A 14182-nucleotide genomic window follows, 5' to 3' on the forward strand; every position below is an offset into this window, starting at 1 on the left:
GACTCCGTCTCAAAAAAAAAAAAAAAAAAAAAAAAAAAAAAAAAAAATGAGGGGCCAGCCAGGTGAAGAAGGGGAATAGGTCAGGCATAGTGGCTCATGCCTGTAATCCCAACTTCCAACTTGACACCAAGAGTTCAAGACCAGCCTAGGCAACATGGCAAAGCTCCATCTCTACAAAAAATACAAAAATTATCTGGGCGTGGTGGCATGCACTTGTGGTCTCAGCTACTCAGGAGGCTGAGGTGAGAGGATCACTTGAGCCTTGGACTTGGAGGCTGCAGTGAGCTATGATCATGCTGCCGCACTTCAGCCTGAGCAACAGAGAGACCCCCCATTTGAGAGAGAGAGAAGAAAACAAAGAAAAAGAAATGAAGGAAGGAAAAAGGAAAGAAAGAGAAGGAAAAGCAAGAAAGAGAGAGAGAGAGGAAGGAAGAAAGGAAGGGAAAGAGAAAGAAAAATGTAGGGGAGCAGCAGGACTGACACACACAGTTGGGCAGGTTGTTGACCTCACAAACGATGCAACTAGAGGAGCAGCTAGTGGCTGCAGTGTGTATGGCCTGAACTGCAGGTCAAGGGACTGTGGCTGCCAGTAGAGGATTCCTTCTAAGTTGAATAAAGTTGGTGGTCCTGGGGGAATGTGTTCCCTGTGGACGGCACTGCCTATGCAAAGTTCCAGAGATGGGTAAGACTTGGGTGTTGGGGACCTGGCCAGGCAGAGGGCTTCCTCCCCGGGCAGGAAAGCCAGGCAGGGGAGCTACCAGCAGGCACTGAGGAGCAGCCCCTCTCAGTCCTGCAGCGAAGCCAGGCCCCTGCTGCCCGGGCCTTCCTGGACGCCGTCCGACTCTACCGGCAGCACCAAGGCCACTTTGGCGACGACGACGTGACCCTAGGCTCAGACGCCGAGGTTAGTGCCCCGCGAGGCCGCACCCGGGACCCCCAGGCCCCCTCCCGGCCGAACGCGGCGCCCATGGCCCCTCTCCCGCAGGTGCTGACCGCGGTGCTGATGCGGGAGCAACTTCCCGCGCTGCGAGCCCAGACCCTTCCTGGCCTGCGGGGGTCAGGCCGCGCCCGTGCCTGGGCCTGGACCGAGGTTTGCCCTGCGTCCGGACCCGGGACAGGGGGCGGGATCCGGGTGCTTGGGTTCCCCTCCCACGACTGTCGCCTAAACTCTCTATCCCCGCCCCGTGTCTCGGCTCTCTCCCGCACTCCTGTCCTGCGTGGGGTCCCCTCGACCGGTCTGGGCAGCTTCTAGACGCCGTTCACGCAGCTGTCCTGGCCGGGGCCTCCGCCGGGCTCCGCGCCTTCCAGCCGGAAAAGGACGAGCTGCTTGCATCCCTGGAGAAGACGATCCGCCCAGACGTGGACCACCTACTGAGGCAGCGGGCGCGTGTGGCGGGGCGACTGCGGAGTGAGACCCGGGGGCGGGACCTGGGCTGGGAGGGGCGAGGCAATGCTGGGGAAAAAGGGGCGTGACCTAAGCGAATAATGGGCTAGGCCTTGTGTGAAATAAGGGGCGTGGTCAGAGAGGAGCTGGGCCAAGCATAGGATGTGGAAGGGAAAGGGTGGGGAAGGGGCGGGACCTAGGCGAGACAGTGGGTGTGGTCTTTGTGGGCGAGGTGCTGGGGGCGGGGCCTAGAGTCTATCCCGAGGACACCAGGTCCTGAGGGGGCTGCGTGGATACAAAAAGGGAGGGGCCTCAGCGGGGGATAGGCGTGGCCTTGAGGCTGAGGCTGCAGGAGTTGAGGCCCTAAGCCCGGCCAAAATGAGTGGGCTGGCCTGGGAAGTAGAACAGCGGAGGAGGGGCAGGGGTAAAGGCTGATACATGGGCAGGGTGGGCCAAGGTGGCCCCTACAAAGACCCAGGTGGGAATCCTGACTCGGCCCGCCCCTCCGAGGCTGTTTTCTCATCATCACAATGGGTAGAAGAGGGCGCTCAGCGTCCCTGCTCGCGTCCCCCTCGCCCTACTGAACTAGGGTCCCTGCACATCCCCATCTGTGAGGCACCTTGCGGAGGGGACTCCAGACCAGTGTCTTCCACTCCCAGCGGATATCAGGGGACCGCTCGAGTCGTGCCTGCGCCGGGAGGTGGACCCGCAGTTGCCCCGGGTCGTGCAGACCCTGCTGCGCACCGTGGAAGCGTCGCTCCAGGCGGTGCGGACCCTCCTGGCTCAAGGCATGGACCGACTGTCCCGCCGCCTGCGCCAGAGCCCCTCGGGCACGCGGCTGCGCCGGGAGGTAAGCTCCCGTGGGTAGGGGTTCAGTGAGCCAGAGGGTGATGTGTTAATTTGAGTCTTTCCTGTTGAAAATCTTCTCTGAATTTGTTCTCGGCTGCTTTTTACTTATTGTGGACCCATCACCATGCTATGGTCACTGGAGCACAGTTGTTTGTTTTTTTGTTTTTGAGACAGGGTGTCGCTCTATCACCTTGGCTGGAGTGCAGTGGCACAATCTTTTTTTTTTTTTTTTGAGGCGGAGTCTCGCTCTGTCCACCTGGCTGGAGTGCAGTGGCACGATCTCGGCTCACTGCAAGCTCCGCCTCCCAGGTTCCCGCCATTCTCCTACCTCAGCCTCCCGAGTAGCTGGGACTACAGGCGCCCGCCACCGTGTCCGGCTAATTTTTTGTATTCTTAGTAGAGACAGGGTTTCACCGTGGTCTCGATCTCCTGACCTTGTGATCCGCCCGCCTCGGCCTCCCAAAGTGCTGGGATTACAGGCGTGAGCCACCGCGCCCGGCCAACAGTGGCACAATCTTAGCTCACTGCAGCCTTGACCTCCTGGGCTTAATCGATTCTCTTACCTTAGCCTCCCAAGTAGCTGGAAATACAGGTCCACGCCACCATGCCCAGCTAATTTTTTAATTTTTTTGTAGAGATGGGGGTCTTGCTTTGTTGCCCAGGCTGGTCTCAAACTCCTGGGCTCAAACGATCTGCCTGTCTTGGCCTCCCAAAGTGCTGGGATTAAGGCGTGAGCCACAACACTGGCCGTGGAGCACAGTTTAAAATGTGAGGTGAAAGGAGTTGGATGAGAAGAGTGGCAATTTAGCAAAATCAGTCTGAGGTCATCCCCCCAAACTCCTCCTCCCATTCCCCTGCAGGGCAACAACCCAGAGAATTCTGTTCAAGGCAGGTCACTTCAGTGCATCTGATATACATGTAGCACCTGAAATACATACATACATACATACATACATACATACATACATACATACAGTAGCACCTACTATGTGCCAGGCAGCCTTCAACTCATTCTTAAGCCTCCATTTCCTAATCACTTTCTCCAGGAACTGTCCCTGGTCCCCTCTATGTCTTATAGTAGCCTATGCTTCTCCTGTCACAGCCTCACAGTCATACCACTGTGGGTGATTTCTTTTTTTTTTTTTTTTTTTGAGACGGAGTCTCGCTTTGTCGCCCAGGCTGGAGTGCAGAGGCCAGATCTCAGCTCACTGCAAGCTCCGCCTCCCGGGTTGATGCCATTCTCCTGCCTCAGCCTCCTGAATAGCCGGGACTGCAGGTGTCCGCCACCACGCCTGGCTAATTTTTTTTTTTTTTTTTGTATTTTTTAGTAGAGACGGGGTTTCACCATGTTAGCCAGGATGGTCTCGATCTCCTGACCTCGTGATCCGCCCGTCTCGGCCTCCCAAAATGCAGGGATTACAGGCTTGAACCACCACGCCCAGCCACTGTGGGTGATTTCTATACTCTGTCTCCCCTAATTTGTAAGCAGAGACTGGGTTAGAGTATTCCATATCTGCAGCCCCAGGGCCCAGCACAGAGAGAACATGAGGTGGTATTCATAGATCCAGAGCCAGGAAATGTGCTCATTTCCTCTCAATTGTGCCAGCATCGCTTGTTATAGTTTTTTTAGGTTTTATCATTTTATGTCCATGACACCATGCCTTACTGCAACTTATTTTACTTTATTTTATTTTATTTTATTTTATTTTAGAGACAGAGTCTTATTCTGTCGCCCAGGCTGAAGTGTAGTGGTGTGATCTTGGCTCACTGCAACCTCCCGGGTTCAAGCGATTCTCATGCCTCAGCCTCCTGAGTAGCTGGGAGTACAGGTGTACACCACCACACCTTTGTATTTTTAGTAGAGACGGGGTTTCACCATGTTGGCCAGGCTAGTATCGAACTCCTGACCTCAAGTGATCCACCTGCCTCGCCTTCCAAAGTGATGGGATTACAGGTATGAGCCACCACGCCTGGCCCACCGCTACTTTATTATGAGTTTCTTTGGTGACAACTGAGGTGGAATGTGTTTTCATTTGTATTTCTCCTTTGGTGAATCGGCTGTGGGGTCCTTGGCCCTTTGCAATCAGCTGACGGCATTTTCCTCCCAAAACTGCTTCCGGGAGCACAGGTTTACTCATTTGGAGAGATGCCATGGGACTTGGCACTGATGCAGACATGCTACCGTGAGGCCGAATGGAGCCACGGGCGCTTGGGGCAGCTGGCAGCACCGTTTGGCTTTCTGGGGATGCAGAGCCTCGTGTTTGGGGCCCAAGATCTTGCACAGCAGGTGAGGGTGAGCAGGAGGCTGGGAGGAGGCCAGGCTGTGAAGACAGCCTCCACTGAACCCCCGCTAAATGTGTCCTAGAGAGACCACAGTGATTGAGACAACTCGGTGGGGCTGCCAGTCTCATGGGGACATGAGCCCGTGACCAGGCAGCAGCCACATGTGGTGGACAGAGCTCGGGCGGGATGTACAGAGACAGCCAAGGATGTTCCTGATCCATCTCTGGGGTTGACAGGACTTTCAGGAGGAGGGGACTTCCAACATGGGACAGCAGTGGGAGGAATGGGGCTGCCACCAGTCCCAAGTGAATAGTGTTGAGAGCGCTTGTCTGCATTTGGGGAACGTGGAGCAATTTTTCAGAAATGGGGAAGATAGGCCGATGAGATGGATGGGCAGATGGCACAGTGCCTTGAGTGTGGGGCTAAGGGGTGAGCTCTTTCCTGACGGCAGTGGGGAGCCATTGCCAGAGCAGGTATATGAGCAGGGGGAGGGCATGGCTGGATTTAAGGTTTAGAAAGCTCTGCTTGCCGTAGGGAGCACAGGCTGTTGGGGGCAGGAATAGAGGAGGCAGGGGGGAGGCCTGCACCAGGATGGGGGATGTCAGTGGGGAGAAGCAAGAAGTGTTTTGAAGTCTGAGGTGGGACCTGCTATTGGACATGGTGACAGAAGAAGACAGAGAGTGAGATGATCTAGTACCACCTGGCACAGTTGTTCAGTTTGTGCACTGCACAAAAGTGCTCAACAGAGGAGGCTGAACTCTGGCTGGCTCCCTGGTCTCCATTCTAGGCACCCTGGCACCATCCCCCAGAGGGAGGGGGCTTTTTGCCAGTTTGCACATAGTCCCCCACAGACTAGACAATCCCCAGGTCCTGAGAGGAGGGAAAGGTGTTTCCTGGGACAAGGAGGAGGAGGTTGGGCAGAGATGGCTGATTGGGGCAGGCTGGATGCTGAGAAGGGGTCAGCTGGGCTGGAGTGGGGCCCAGGAGGCTGGAGCACAGATTCTGGGGTCATCACGGCATCTCCTCCTACAGCTCATAGCTGACGCTGTGGCCACCTTCCTGCAGCTGGCTGACCAGTGTCTGACCATGGCCCTCAACTGTGACCAGGCTGCCCAGAGGCTGGAGAGAGTCAGGGGGCGCGTGCTGAAGGTGTGATCTGTGGGTACGGGGTGGCAGGGGGTGGCAGTGGGCCTGGGTGCTCAGATGGTTGAACACTGAACAGAGGCGCCGCTGGGTATGTTGTGCAGAAATTTGAATCGGACAGCAGGCTGGCGCAGAGGAGGTTCATCCGAGGCTGGGGTCTCTGCATCTTTTTACCTTTTGTGCTGAGCCAACTCGAGCCAAGCTGCAAAAAGGTGAGTTAATGGGAAGTGTGCAGGCAGGTCTGACAGCATCACCATTCATCCACGTAAAGTGGGCAAGAATTCTCTTTGAGGCCGGGCACGGTGGCTCACGCCTGTAATCCTAGCACTTTGGGAGGCCGAGGGCGGATCACAAGGTCAGGAGTTCGAGACTAGCCTGGCCAACATAGTGAAACCCCGTCTCTACTAAAAGTACGAAAAATTAGCCGGGTGTGATGGCGGGCGCCTGTAATTCCAGCTACTCAGTAGGCTGAGGCAGGAAAATTACTTGAACCCGGGACGGGGAGGTTGCAATGCGCCAAGATTGTGCCATTGCACTCCAACCTGGGTGACAGAGTGAAACTCTGTGTCAAAAGAAAAAAGAAAAAAAGAATGCTCTTTGATCATTAGAGACCATTTGACCAGGTGCCATGGCTCACGCCTTAATCCCAGCACTCTGGAAGGCCAAAGTGGGGGGATTGCTTGAGGCCAGGAGAGCAGTCTGGACAACACAGTGAAACTCCATCTCTATAAAAATACAGAAGTTAGCCAGGCATGGTGGCATGTGCCTGTGGTCCCAATTACTCCGGAGGCCAAGAAGTGGGAGGATCAATTAAGCCTAGGAAGTTGAGGCTGCAGTGAGCTAGGATCACACCACTGTACTCCAGCCTGGGCAACAGAGCAAGGGCCTGTCTCAAAAAACGGGACTTCCACACCTTGAGCCCTGGAGCTGGGTCAGGTGGCTTTTCTGGGCTGCCACGATGCCCTCTGCTTCATCTATGACGGGGCTCATTACCCTGTGTCTGCCACGGAAGAGCTGGGATGGGTCCCATACATCACATATCACCAGGTGACATGGGCATCAGTGGAGGGAGGAGGCAGATGGAAAGTGTGGATAAGGGTTGGGTAGGGAGTTACCAGAGGGTTAGGAAGGATCTCCCTGTGAAATGAAGGCACGGGCCATGTCCCGGGAAGGGCATTCCAGGCAGAGGGCATAGCATGTGCAAAGGCCCTGAGGCCTGACCGTGCCTGGTGTATTGGAGGAACAGTGACAAGGTGGGTGTGGCTGAAGCTCAGTGAGTGGGAGAGTGGGAAGGAGGTCAGGGGGAGTCCTAGGTACCTGGGTACACAGGGCTCATGGGCACCAGGTGGGTGTCTGACATGGGCACAAACAGAATCCTCTAGAGGAAGTGGCTGGGAGTTGGGGAAGTGCCAGTTGAGACACTCGTACTATTCCCTGTGAGGTGTGATTTGCTGCGCCTAATTAATCCCATGAATCCTTTCCACAATGCTAGAGAATATGGGCCACTGAGTCCATTTCAACGATAAGGAAACTGAGGCCAGGCGTGGTGGCACATGCCTGTAATACCAGCACTTTGGGATAGTGAGACCCCATCTCTACAAAAAATACAAGAATTCGCCGGGTGTAGTGGTGCACGCCTGTAGTCCCAGCTACTTGGGAGGCTGAGGTGGGAGGATTACTTGAGCCTGGGAGGTCGAGGCTGCAGTGAGCTGTGACTGCGCCACTGCACTCCAGCCTGGGTGACAGAGCGAGACTAATCATTTCATTTCATTTCATTTCATTTCGACAGAGTCTTGCTCTGTCATCCAGGCTGGAGTGCAGTGGTGTGATCTTGGCTCACTACAACCTCCGCCTCCCAGGTTCAAGCGATTCTCCGGTCTCAGCCTCCCAAGTAGCTGAGATTACAGGCACCCGCCACCACGCCTAGTTAATTTTTGTGTTTTTAGTAGAGACGGGGTTTCACCATGTTGGTCAGGCTGGTCTTGAACTCCTGACCTCATGATCTGCCTGCCTCAGCCAACCAAAATGCTGGGATTACAGGCGTGAGCCACCGCGCCCGGCCTGTTTATTTTTAAAATAAAAAAAAAAATTAAAAATAAAGATAAGGAAACTGAGGCCCAACCCCTGCCCCCAACCCCACAGCTAATCAGGCCCAGGGCTAGGGCAGAAGCCTGTGTTGTAGGCCTCTAGAGGGGCCCTCCTCTCCAGCCGAGCCCCTAACCCAACATGGTTCCAGGAGCTGCCTGAGTTCGAGGGGGATGTCCTTGCCATGGGCAGCCAGGCTCTGACCACTGAGGGCATCTATGAGGACGTCATCCGGGGGTGCTTGCTGCAGAGGATTGACCGAGGTGAGTCCTGCCCTGCTGTGGCTCAGAGGTGTCTGGCGTCCCCTGCCTGTATGTACTGAGCCCCACCAGGGCCCCATCGACTCTCACTTCCTGTGACTACTTGCCATTTGACCTTAAGTCAGGACTTGGCCAGAGGGGGTCCAGGGTAGAGGAGCTCAGAAGGGCAGGGATGGATACTCTCTGAAGGAAGGGCCATTGGATTGGGGCTGTGAGGGATGTATAGGAGTTCTCAGGATGAGAAGAAGGAGGCAGAGTTCAAAAACTACCAATACAGGCTGCGTGTGGCGGCTCACACCTGTAATCCCAGCACTTTGGGAGGCTGAGGTGGGCAGATCACTTGAGGTCAGGAGTTTAGACCAGCCTGCCCCATATGGTGAAACCCCATCTCTACTAAAAATATAAAAAAATAGGCGGGCATGATGGCACACACTTGTAGTCCCAGTTGCTCGGGAGGCTAAGGCAAGAGAATCGCTTGAACCCAGGAGGTGGAGGTTGCAATGAGCCAAGATTGCGCCACTGCACTGCAGCCTGGCGACACAGCGAGACTATGTCTTTTTTTTTTTTTTTTTTTTTTGAGACAGAGTCTCGCTCTGTTGCCCAGGCTGGAGTGCAGTGGAATGATCTTGGCTCACTGCAACCTCTGATGCCTGAGTTCTGAGTTCAAGTGATTCTCCTGCCTCAGCCTCCTGAGTAGCTGGGACTATAGGCATATGCCACCACGCCCAGCTAATTTTTGTATTTTTAGTAGAGATGGGATTTCACCATGTTGATCAGGCTGGTCTCAAACTCCTGACCTTGTGATCCTCCCCCCTCGGCCTCCCAAAGTGCTGGGATTACAGGCGTGAGCCACCACGCTCGGCCGAGACTCCATCTTTTATTTTTTATTTTATTTTTGAGACGGAGTCTCACTCTGTCACCCAAGCAGGAGTGCAGTGGTGTGGTCTCGGTTCACTGCAACCTCTACCTCCTGGGTTCAAGCCATTCTCCTGCCTCAGCCTCCGAGTAGCTGGGACTACAGGTGCATGCCACCACGCCTGGCTAATTTTTGTCTTTTTTTTTTTTTGAGACGGAGTCTCGCTCTGTCGCCCAGGCTGGATTGCAGTGGCCCGATCTCGGCTCACTGCAAGCTCCGCCTCCTGGGTTCACGCCATTCTCCTGCCTCAGCCTCCGGAGTAGCTGGGACTACAGGCGCCCGCCACCACGCCCGGCTAGTTTTTTGTATCTTTTAGTAGAGACGGGGTTTCATCGTGTTAGCCAGGATGGTCTCGATCGCCTGACCTCGTGATCCGCCCGTCTCGGCCTCCCAAAGTGCTGGGATTACAGGCTTGAGCCACCGCGCCCGGCCTAATTTTTGTCTTTTTAGCAGAGACGGGGTTTCACTATGTTGGCTGGGCTGGTCTCGAACTCCTGACCTCGTGATCTGCCTGCCTCAGCCTCTCAAAGTGCTGGGATTACCAGCGTGAGAGACTCCATCTTAAAACCAACAAACTACGGATAGACATTTAAATTTATTCATTTAACAACCACTCCCTGTTTTTCTCTGGGCTGGCATTGAGGCCCTAGAGGTTTATGGAGTTGGAGTTGGGCCTCTTAGGAGCTCCTGAGCTGGGAAGGAGCTCCAGAAACCTCTTTCTCCCTCCTGCTCCCTGAGTTCATTCATGGATTACTTAATGCCCATGATCACTGAGATGTGTGCACTGATTGGGGGCTGAACGGGATGCAGTGGGGATTCAGGGAATGTCAGCATCCATGCAGCCGGCACAAGGGCAGGGAGTGGGAGGCTGGAGGCTGCTGGAAGACGTGCAGGGCCTTGAATGACAGGCAGAGGAATTTAGATTTATTGTGCAGGCAATCGGGAGCCATGGAGGGTGTGTGAGCAGAGGTCAACAGAAGCCAGACTGGAAGTGAGGGAGGAGGCTGAGGCCCTGGTTCTTGGAACAAACGACAGGCCAGAGCAGGGGCAGCAGCCAAAGGGACAGAGACTAGGAGGGAGGTAGAGGTGGGAGCTGGAGGTGTCAGAGGTGTTGGGCTTCAGGTGTCACTAAGTGAAGGTGAGGGGGCCACAAGCCAGGGAAGGTGTGTGGAGAACAGAAGGGAATCTCAAAGAGCCCTCATTTGAAGGAAAGAGGAAGAACAGACATAGAAGGTGAGGTCAGCAGCTGGGCACGGTGGCTTACGCCCGTAATCCCAGCACTTTGGGAGGTCGAGGCAGGTGGATCACTGGAGGTCAGGAGTTTGAGACCAGCTTGGCCAACATGGTGAGACCCTGTCTCTACTATAAATACAAAAATTAGCTGGGTGTGGTGGCGCATGCCTGTAGTCCCAGCTACTCGGGAGGCTGAGGCAGGAGAATTGCATGAACCTGGGAGGCAGAGGTTGCAGTGAGCCAAGATTGCACCACTGCACTCCAGCCTGGGCAACAGAGCTAGACTCTGTCTCAAAAAAAAAAAAAAAAAAAAAAAAAAAATTTACATAGGTGAGATCAGCCAGGCGCGGTGGCTCATGCCTGTAATCCCTGCACTTTGGGAGGCCAAGGTGGGCGGATTATGAGGTTAGGAGATCAAGACCATCCTGGCTAACACAGTGAAACTCCGTCTCTACTAAAAATACAAAAAATTAGCTGGGCGTGGTGGAGGGCACCTGTAGTCCCAGCTACTCGGCAGGCTGAGGCAGGAGAATGGCATGAACCCAGGAGGCGGAGCTTGCAGTGAGCTGAGATTGCGCCACTGCACTCCAACCTGCGCGACATAGCGAGACTCCATCTCGAAAAAAAAAAAAAAGATGAGGTCAGAGAGTTGGGAGACACCCCTATAGATGGTGGGTTCTTGGGAGCCAGGGAATGAGGGAGAGGATGTGTCTATGAGCATCCAAACAAGAAAAACAGAGCTTCCTTAAAATAGTAGAAGTTTTAAATAGGAAAAAGAAACCTATTTTCTGACTGCAGAATTAAATCCAGAAACAGGTGACCTCAATGAGTTTCTCTTCCTAGAGATTTTATGTGTCCTTAAGTGGGTCCATCCTGATACTGATTTGTGATGTCTGCCTAGAGCAGCATGTTGGGAGGTGGGACTGGCAGTGTCCAGGCTTGGTGAAGAGTGCAGGGATCGGTTAGCAATGTCTGCCATGGGTGCGGGCTTGAAGAGAGGGTCTATGTGAGCCACCTGTTTAGGATTTCTGCTTGAGACATTCATAGTCTCTCTGGGAAAATGCACGGAAGCCCCTTGATGCCTGGGATTCCCCAGGTGTGTCCAAGAGTTCATCTCATTTCAGAACTGAAAAAGACCCTTGGTGCCAATGATGTATCCTGCACTCTGGACGGCTGCTTGGAGGTCCCATGGGAACAGGAGGGAGCAGGTGGGGAACTCCACAGGCTTCTGAAACATGCCAGTGATGGCTGGGGGTGGGGAGGTGGGGGCCCACATGGGGTGTATGGGATTGTCGTGCATGTAGGTTCATGGATGGAACAGAATATACCTCATCTCCTTAACCAGCCAGGCTGGCCAAGCTCGTGAACAAATGCAGTGGGAAGTTGTGGAGTGTGTCTGAGCTACAGAGGAACCCTCTAAACCCAGGCTGTGACATGCATGTGAGCTCAGCCCTTGGGAGCTGAGATTGTGGTGAATTTGTATCCCATCTCTCTCTCTCTTTTTTTTTTTGGTGGGGGGACAGAGTCTAGCTCAGGCAGGAATGCATAATCTCAGCAACCTCCTCCTCCCAGGTTCAAGTGAATCTCCTGCCTCAGCCTCCCGAGTAGCTGGGACTACAGGCACATGCCACCATGCCCGGCTAATTTTTGTATTTTTAGTAGAGACGGGGTTTCACCATTTTGGCCAGGCTGGTCTCAAACTCCTGACCTCAGGTGATCTGACTGCCTCAGCCTCCCAAAGTGCTGGGATTACAGATGTGAGCCACCACACCCAGCTTTTGTATCCCATCTAATCCCAGGATTTAGGGGGCATCTCCCAATGGCTACTTCCTGTTGCCAACTTGGAAAGGGAGATTGTAGTGATGGGAGCCTTAGGTTTACCACCAGCAAGAGCTTGCAAGATGGGCATAATTTGGGGGACAATTTTTTTATGCAGCAATAGCTAACTAATACACTTCCTAGCTGATCTAGGACAGAGAAACTCATTGATATTTACACTAACTTGGATAAATAGTTAAACAGTCCTAGAAATACTTCTTTTTTTTTTTTTTTTTTTTTTTTTTTTGTGAGACAGAGTCTCACTCTGTTTCCCAGGGTGAAGTGCAGTGGCACAATCTCAGCTCACTGCAGCCTCCCCCTCGGGGGTTCCAGTGATTCTCCCACCTCAGCCTACAGAGTAGCTAGGATTACAGGCACTTGCCACCACGCCTGGCTAATTTTTGTATTTTTAGTAGAGATGGGGTTTCACCATGTTAGCCAGGCTGGGCTTGAACTCCTGACCTGAAGTGATCCACCCACCTTGGCCTCCCAAAGTGCTGGGATTACAGGCGTGAGCCACCGTGCCCAGCCCAGTCCTAGAAAGACTTCTAAGGCCAGGCACAGTGGCTCATACCCGTAATCCCAGCACTCTGGGAGGCCAAGATAGGTGGATTGCTTGAGCCTAGGAGTTTGAGACCAGCCTGGACAACATAGCAAGACCCCATCTCTACAAATATTTTAAAAATTAGTTGGGTGTGGTGGAATGCATCTGTAGTTCCAGCTACTCGGGAGGCCAAGGTGGGAGGATTGCTTGAGCCCTGGAGATGGAGGCGGCATTGAGCTATGACGGCACCACTGCCCTCTAGCCTGGGCCACAGAGACCCTGTCTCAAAAAAACAAACAAATACAAACTTCTGAGTGTCAGAATATTTAAGGATTTGCAATTGGATGTGAGGGATCGTAGATGGGTTCCTGAATCTAACCAGAACCAACGGGCATTTGGTTTCTAGTCTTCCATACTAACAGCCAGTGCCGCAGGGGATAATCTTGTACATACTTGTTTTTGTTTTGTTTTGTTTTGTTTTGTTTTTGCAAGTGCAGGTTCCTGTGGGCAAATCCCGCAATGGGAAACCTCAGAATTTAAAGTATATGTGTTTGTCACTTCAACAGAGGGCTGTCTACCAGGGTAGCCTCACCTGGTGCCCCTCACCTTTGTCCGGGAGGTTTAGGAGCTGCTTTTAGCTCCTTTTCTGATAACCTTCCTTCCTATCCTTCACCCTTTCATCTTTTGACTGCTTGTACATTTGTTTTTCTTTCTTTTTTTCTTTTTCTTTTTTGAGACGGAGTCTCGCTCTGTCGCCAGGCTGGAGTGCAGTGGCAGTATCTTGGCTCACTGTAACCTTCACCTCGTGGGTTCAAGCGATTTTCCTGCCTCAGCCTCCCCAGTAGCTGGGATTACAGGCGTCCACCACCACTCCTGGCTAATTTTTTGTATTTTTAGTAGTTTCACCATGTTGGCCAGGCTGGTTTCAAACTCCTGACCTCAGGTGATCTGCCTGCCTCGGCTTCCCAAAGGGCTGGGATTACAGGCATGAGCCACTGCGCCCAGCCTACATTTCTTTATTTTTATTTGTATTTTTTGAGATGGAGTTTCGCTCTTATCACCTGGGCTGGAGTGCAATGGCGCGATCTCGGCTCACTGCAACCTCCGCCTCTCGGGTTCAAGCGATTCTCATGCCTCAGCCTCCTGAGTAGCTGGGATTACAGGCGCCCACCACCGTGCCCAGCTAATTTTTGTATTTTTAGTAGAGATGAAGTTTCACCACGTTGGCCGGGCTGGTCTTGAACTCCTGACCTCAGGTGATGGGGAGGTCAGGCACCTGGCTTGGCTTCCCAAAGTGCTGGGATTACAGGCACGAGCCACTGCGCCCAGCCAATATTTCTATTAACTCTGATTTTTTAAGCACTTATTACATGCCAGGCATCTGACATGTCTGATTTTTGATGTCTGTTCATTTTCCATTATACAGATGAGGAAACTGAGGCTGAGCGGGAAGAAGGGACTTGTCCCAGGCAGCCAGGCTCTGGTGCCCAGATCCAGCCACTCTGCCCACCGCCTTCTCAAGGAACATTCCAGAGCTGAATCTTCACCCACACCTATCTTGTTTCTATTGGATAAATGTCTACAAGTGGAATTTCTGGGCCAAAACAGATGAGCCATCTTTAGGCTTTTGTAACCCCTGCACCTCCAGAAAACTGTCCCATTTTATA

The 14182-nt window shown here is 53.3% G+C and overlaps 1 protein-coding gene across 3 annotated transcripts in view; it reads left to right on the forward strand.

The window, feature by feature from the left end:
• FAM129C (family with sequence similarity 129 member C) overlaps positions 1-14182 on the forward strand; it is a 32272-nt gene extending 18090 nt beyond the window's left edge. The window contains exons 7-16 of one of the 3 annotated variants that reach the window (XM_025368757.1): positions 789-904; positions 986-1090; positions 1246-1408; positions 2044-2234; positions 4362-4520; positions 5549-5665; positions 5764-5871; positions 7896-8007; positions 11278-11361; positions 13942-14182. In XM_025368757.1, the coding sequence (XP_025224542.1) occupies positions 789-904; positions 986-1090; positions 1246-1408; positions 2044-2234; positions 4362-4520; positions 5549-5665; positions 5764-5871; positions 7896-8007; positions 11278-11361; positions 13942-14054 (1268 nt within the window). In that variant the 3' untranslated portion in view covers positions 14055-14182. Of the gene's footprint in view, positions 1-788; positions 905-985; positions 1091-1245; positions 1409-2043; positions 2235-4361; positions 4521-5548; positions 5666-5763; positions 5872-7895; positions 8008-11277; positions 11646-13941 lie in introns of those variants that run through there. The other 2 variants (XM_025368756.1, XM_025368758.1) reach the window with 2 other exon arrangements.

The sequence above is a fragment of the Theropithecus gelada genome, chromosome 19 (assembly GCF_003255815.1).
Source record: "Theropithecus gelada isolate Dixy chromosome 19, Tgel_1.0, whole genome shotgun sequence".
In the NCBI taxonomy this organism is placed as follows: domain Eukaryota; kingdom Metazoa; phylum Chordata; class Mammalia; order Primates; family Cercopithecidae; genus Theropithecus; species Theropithecus gelada.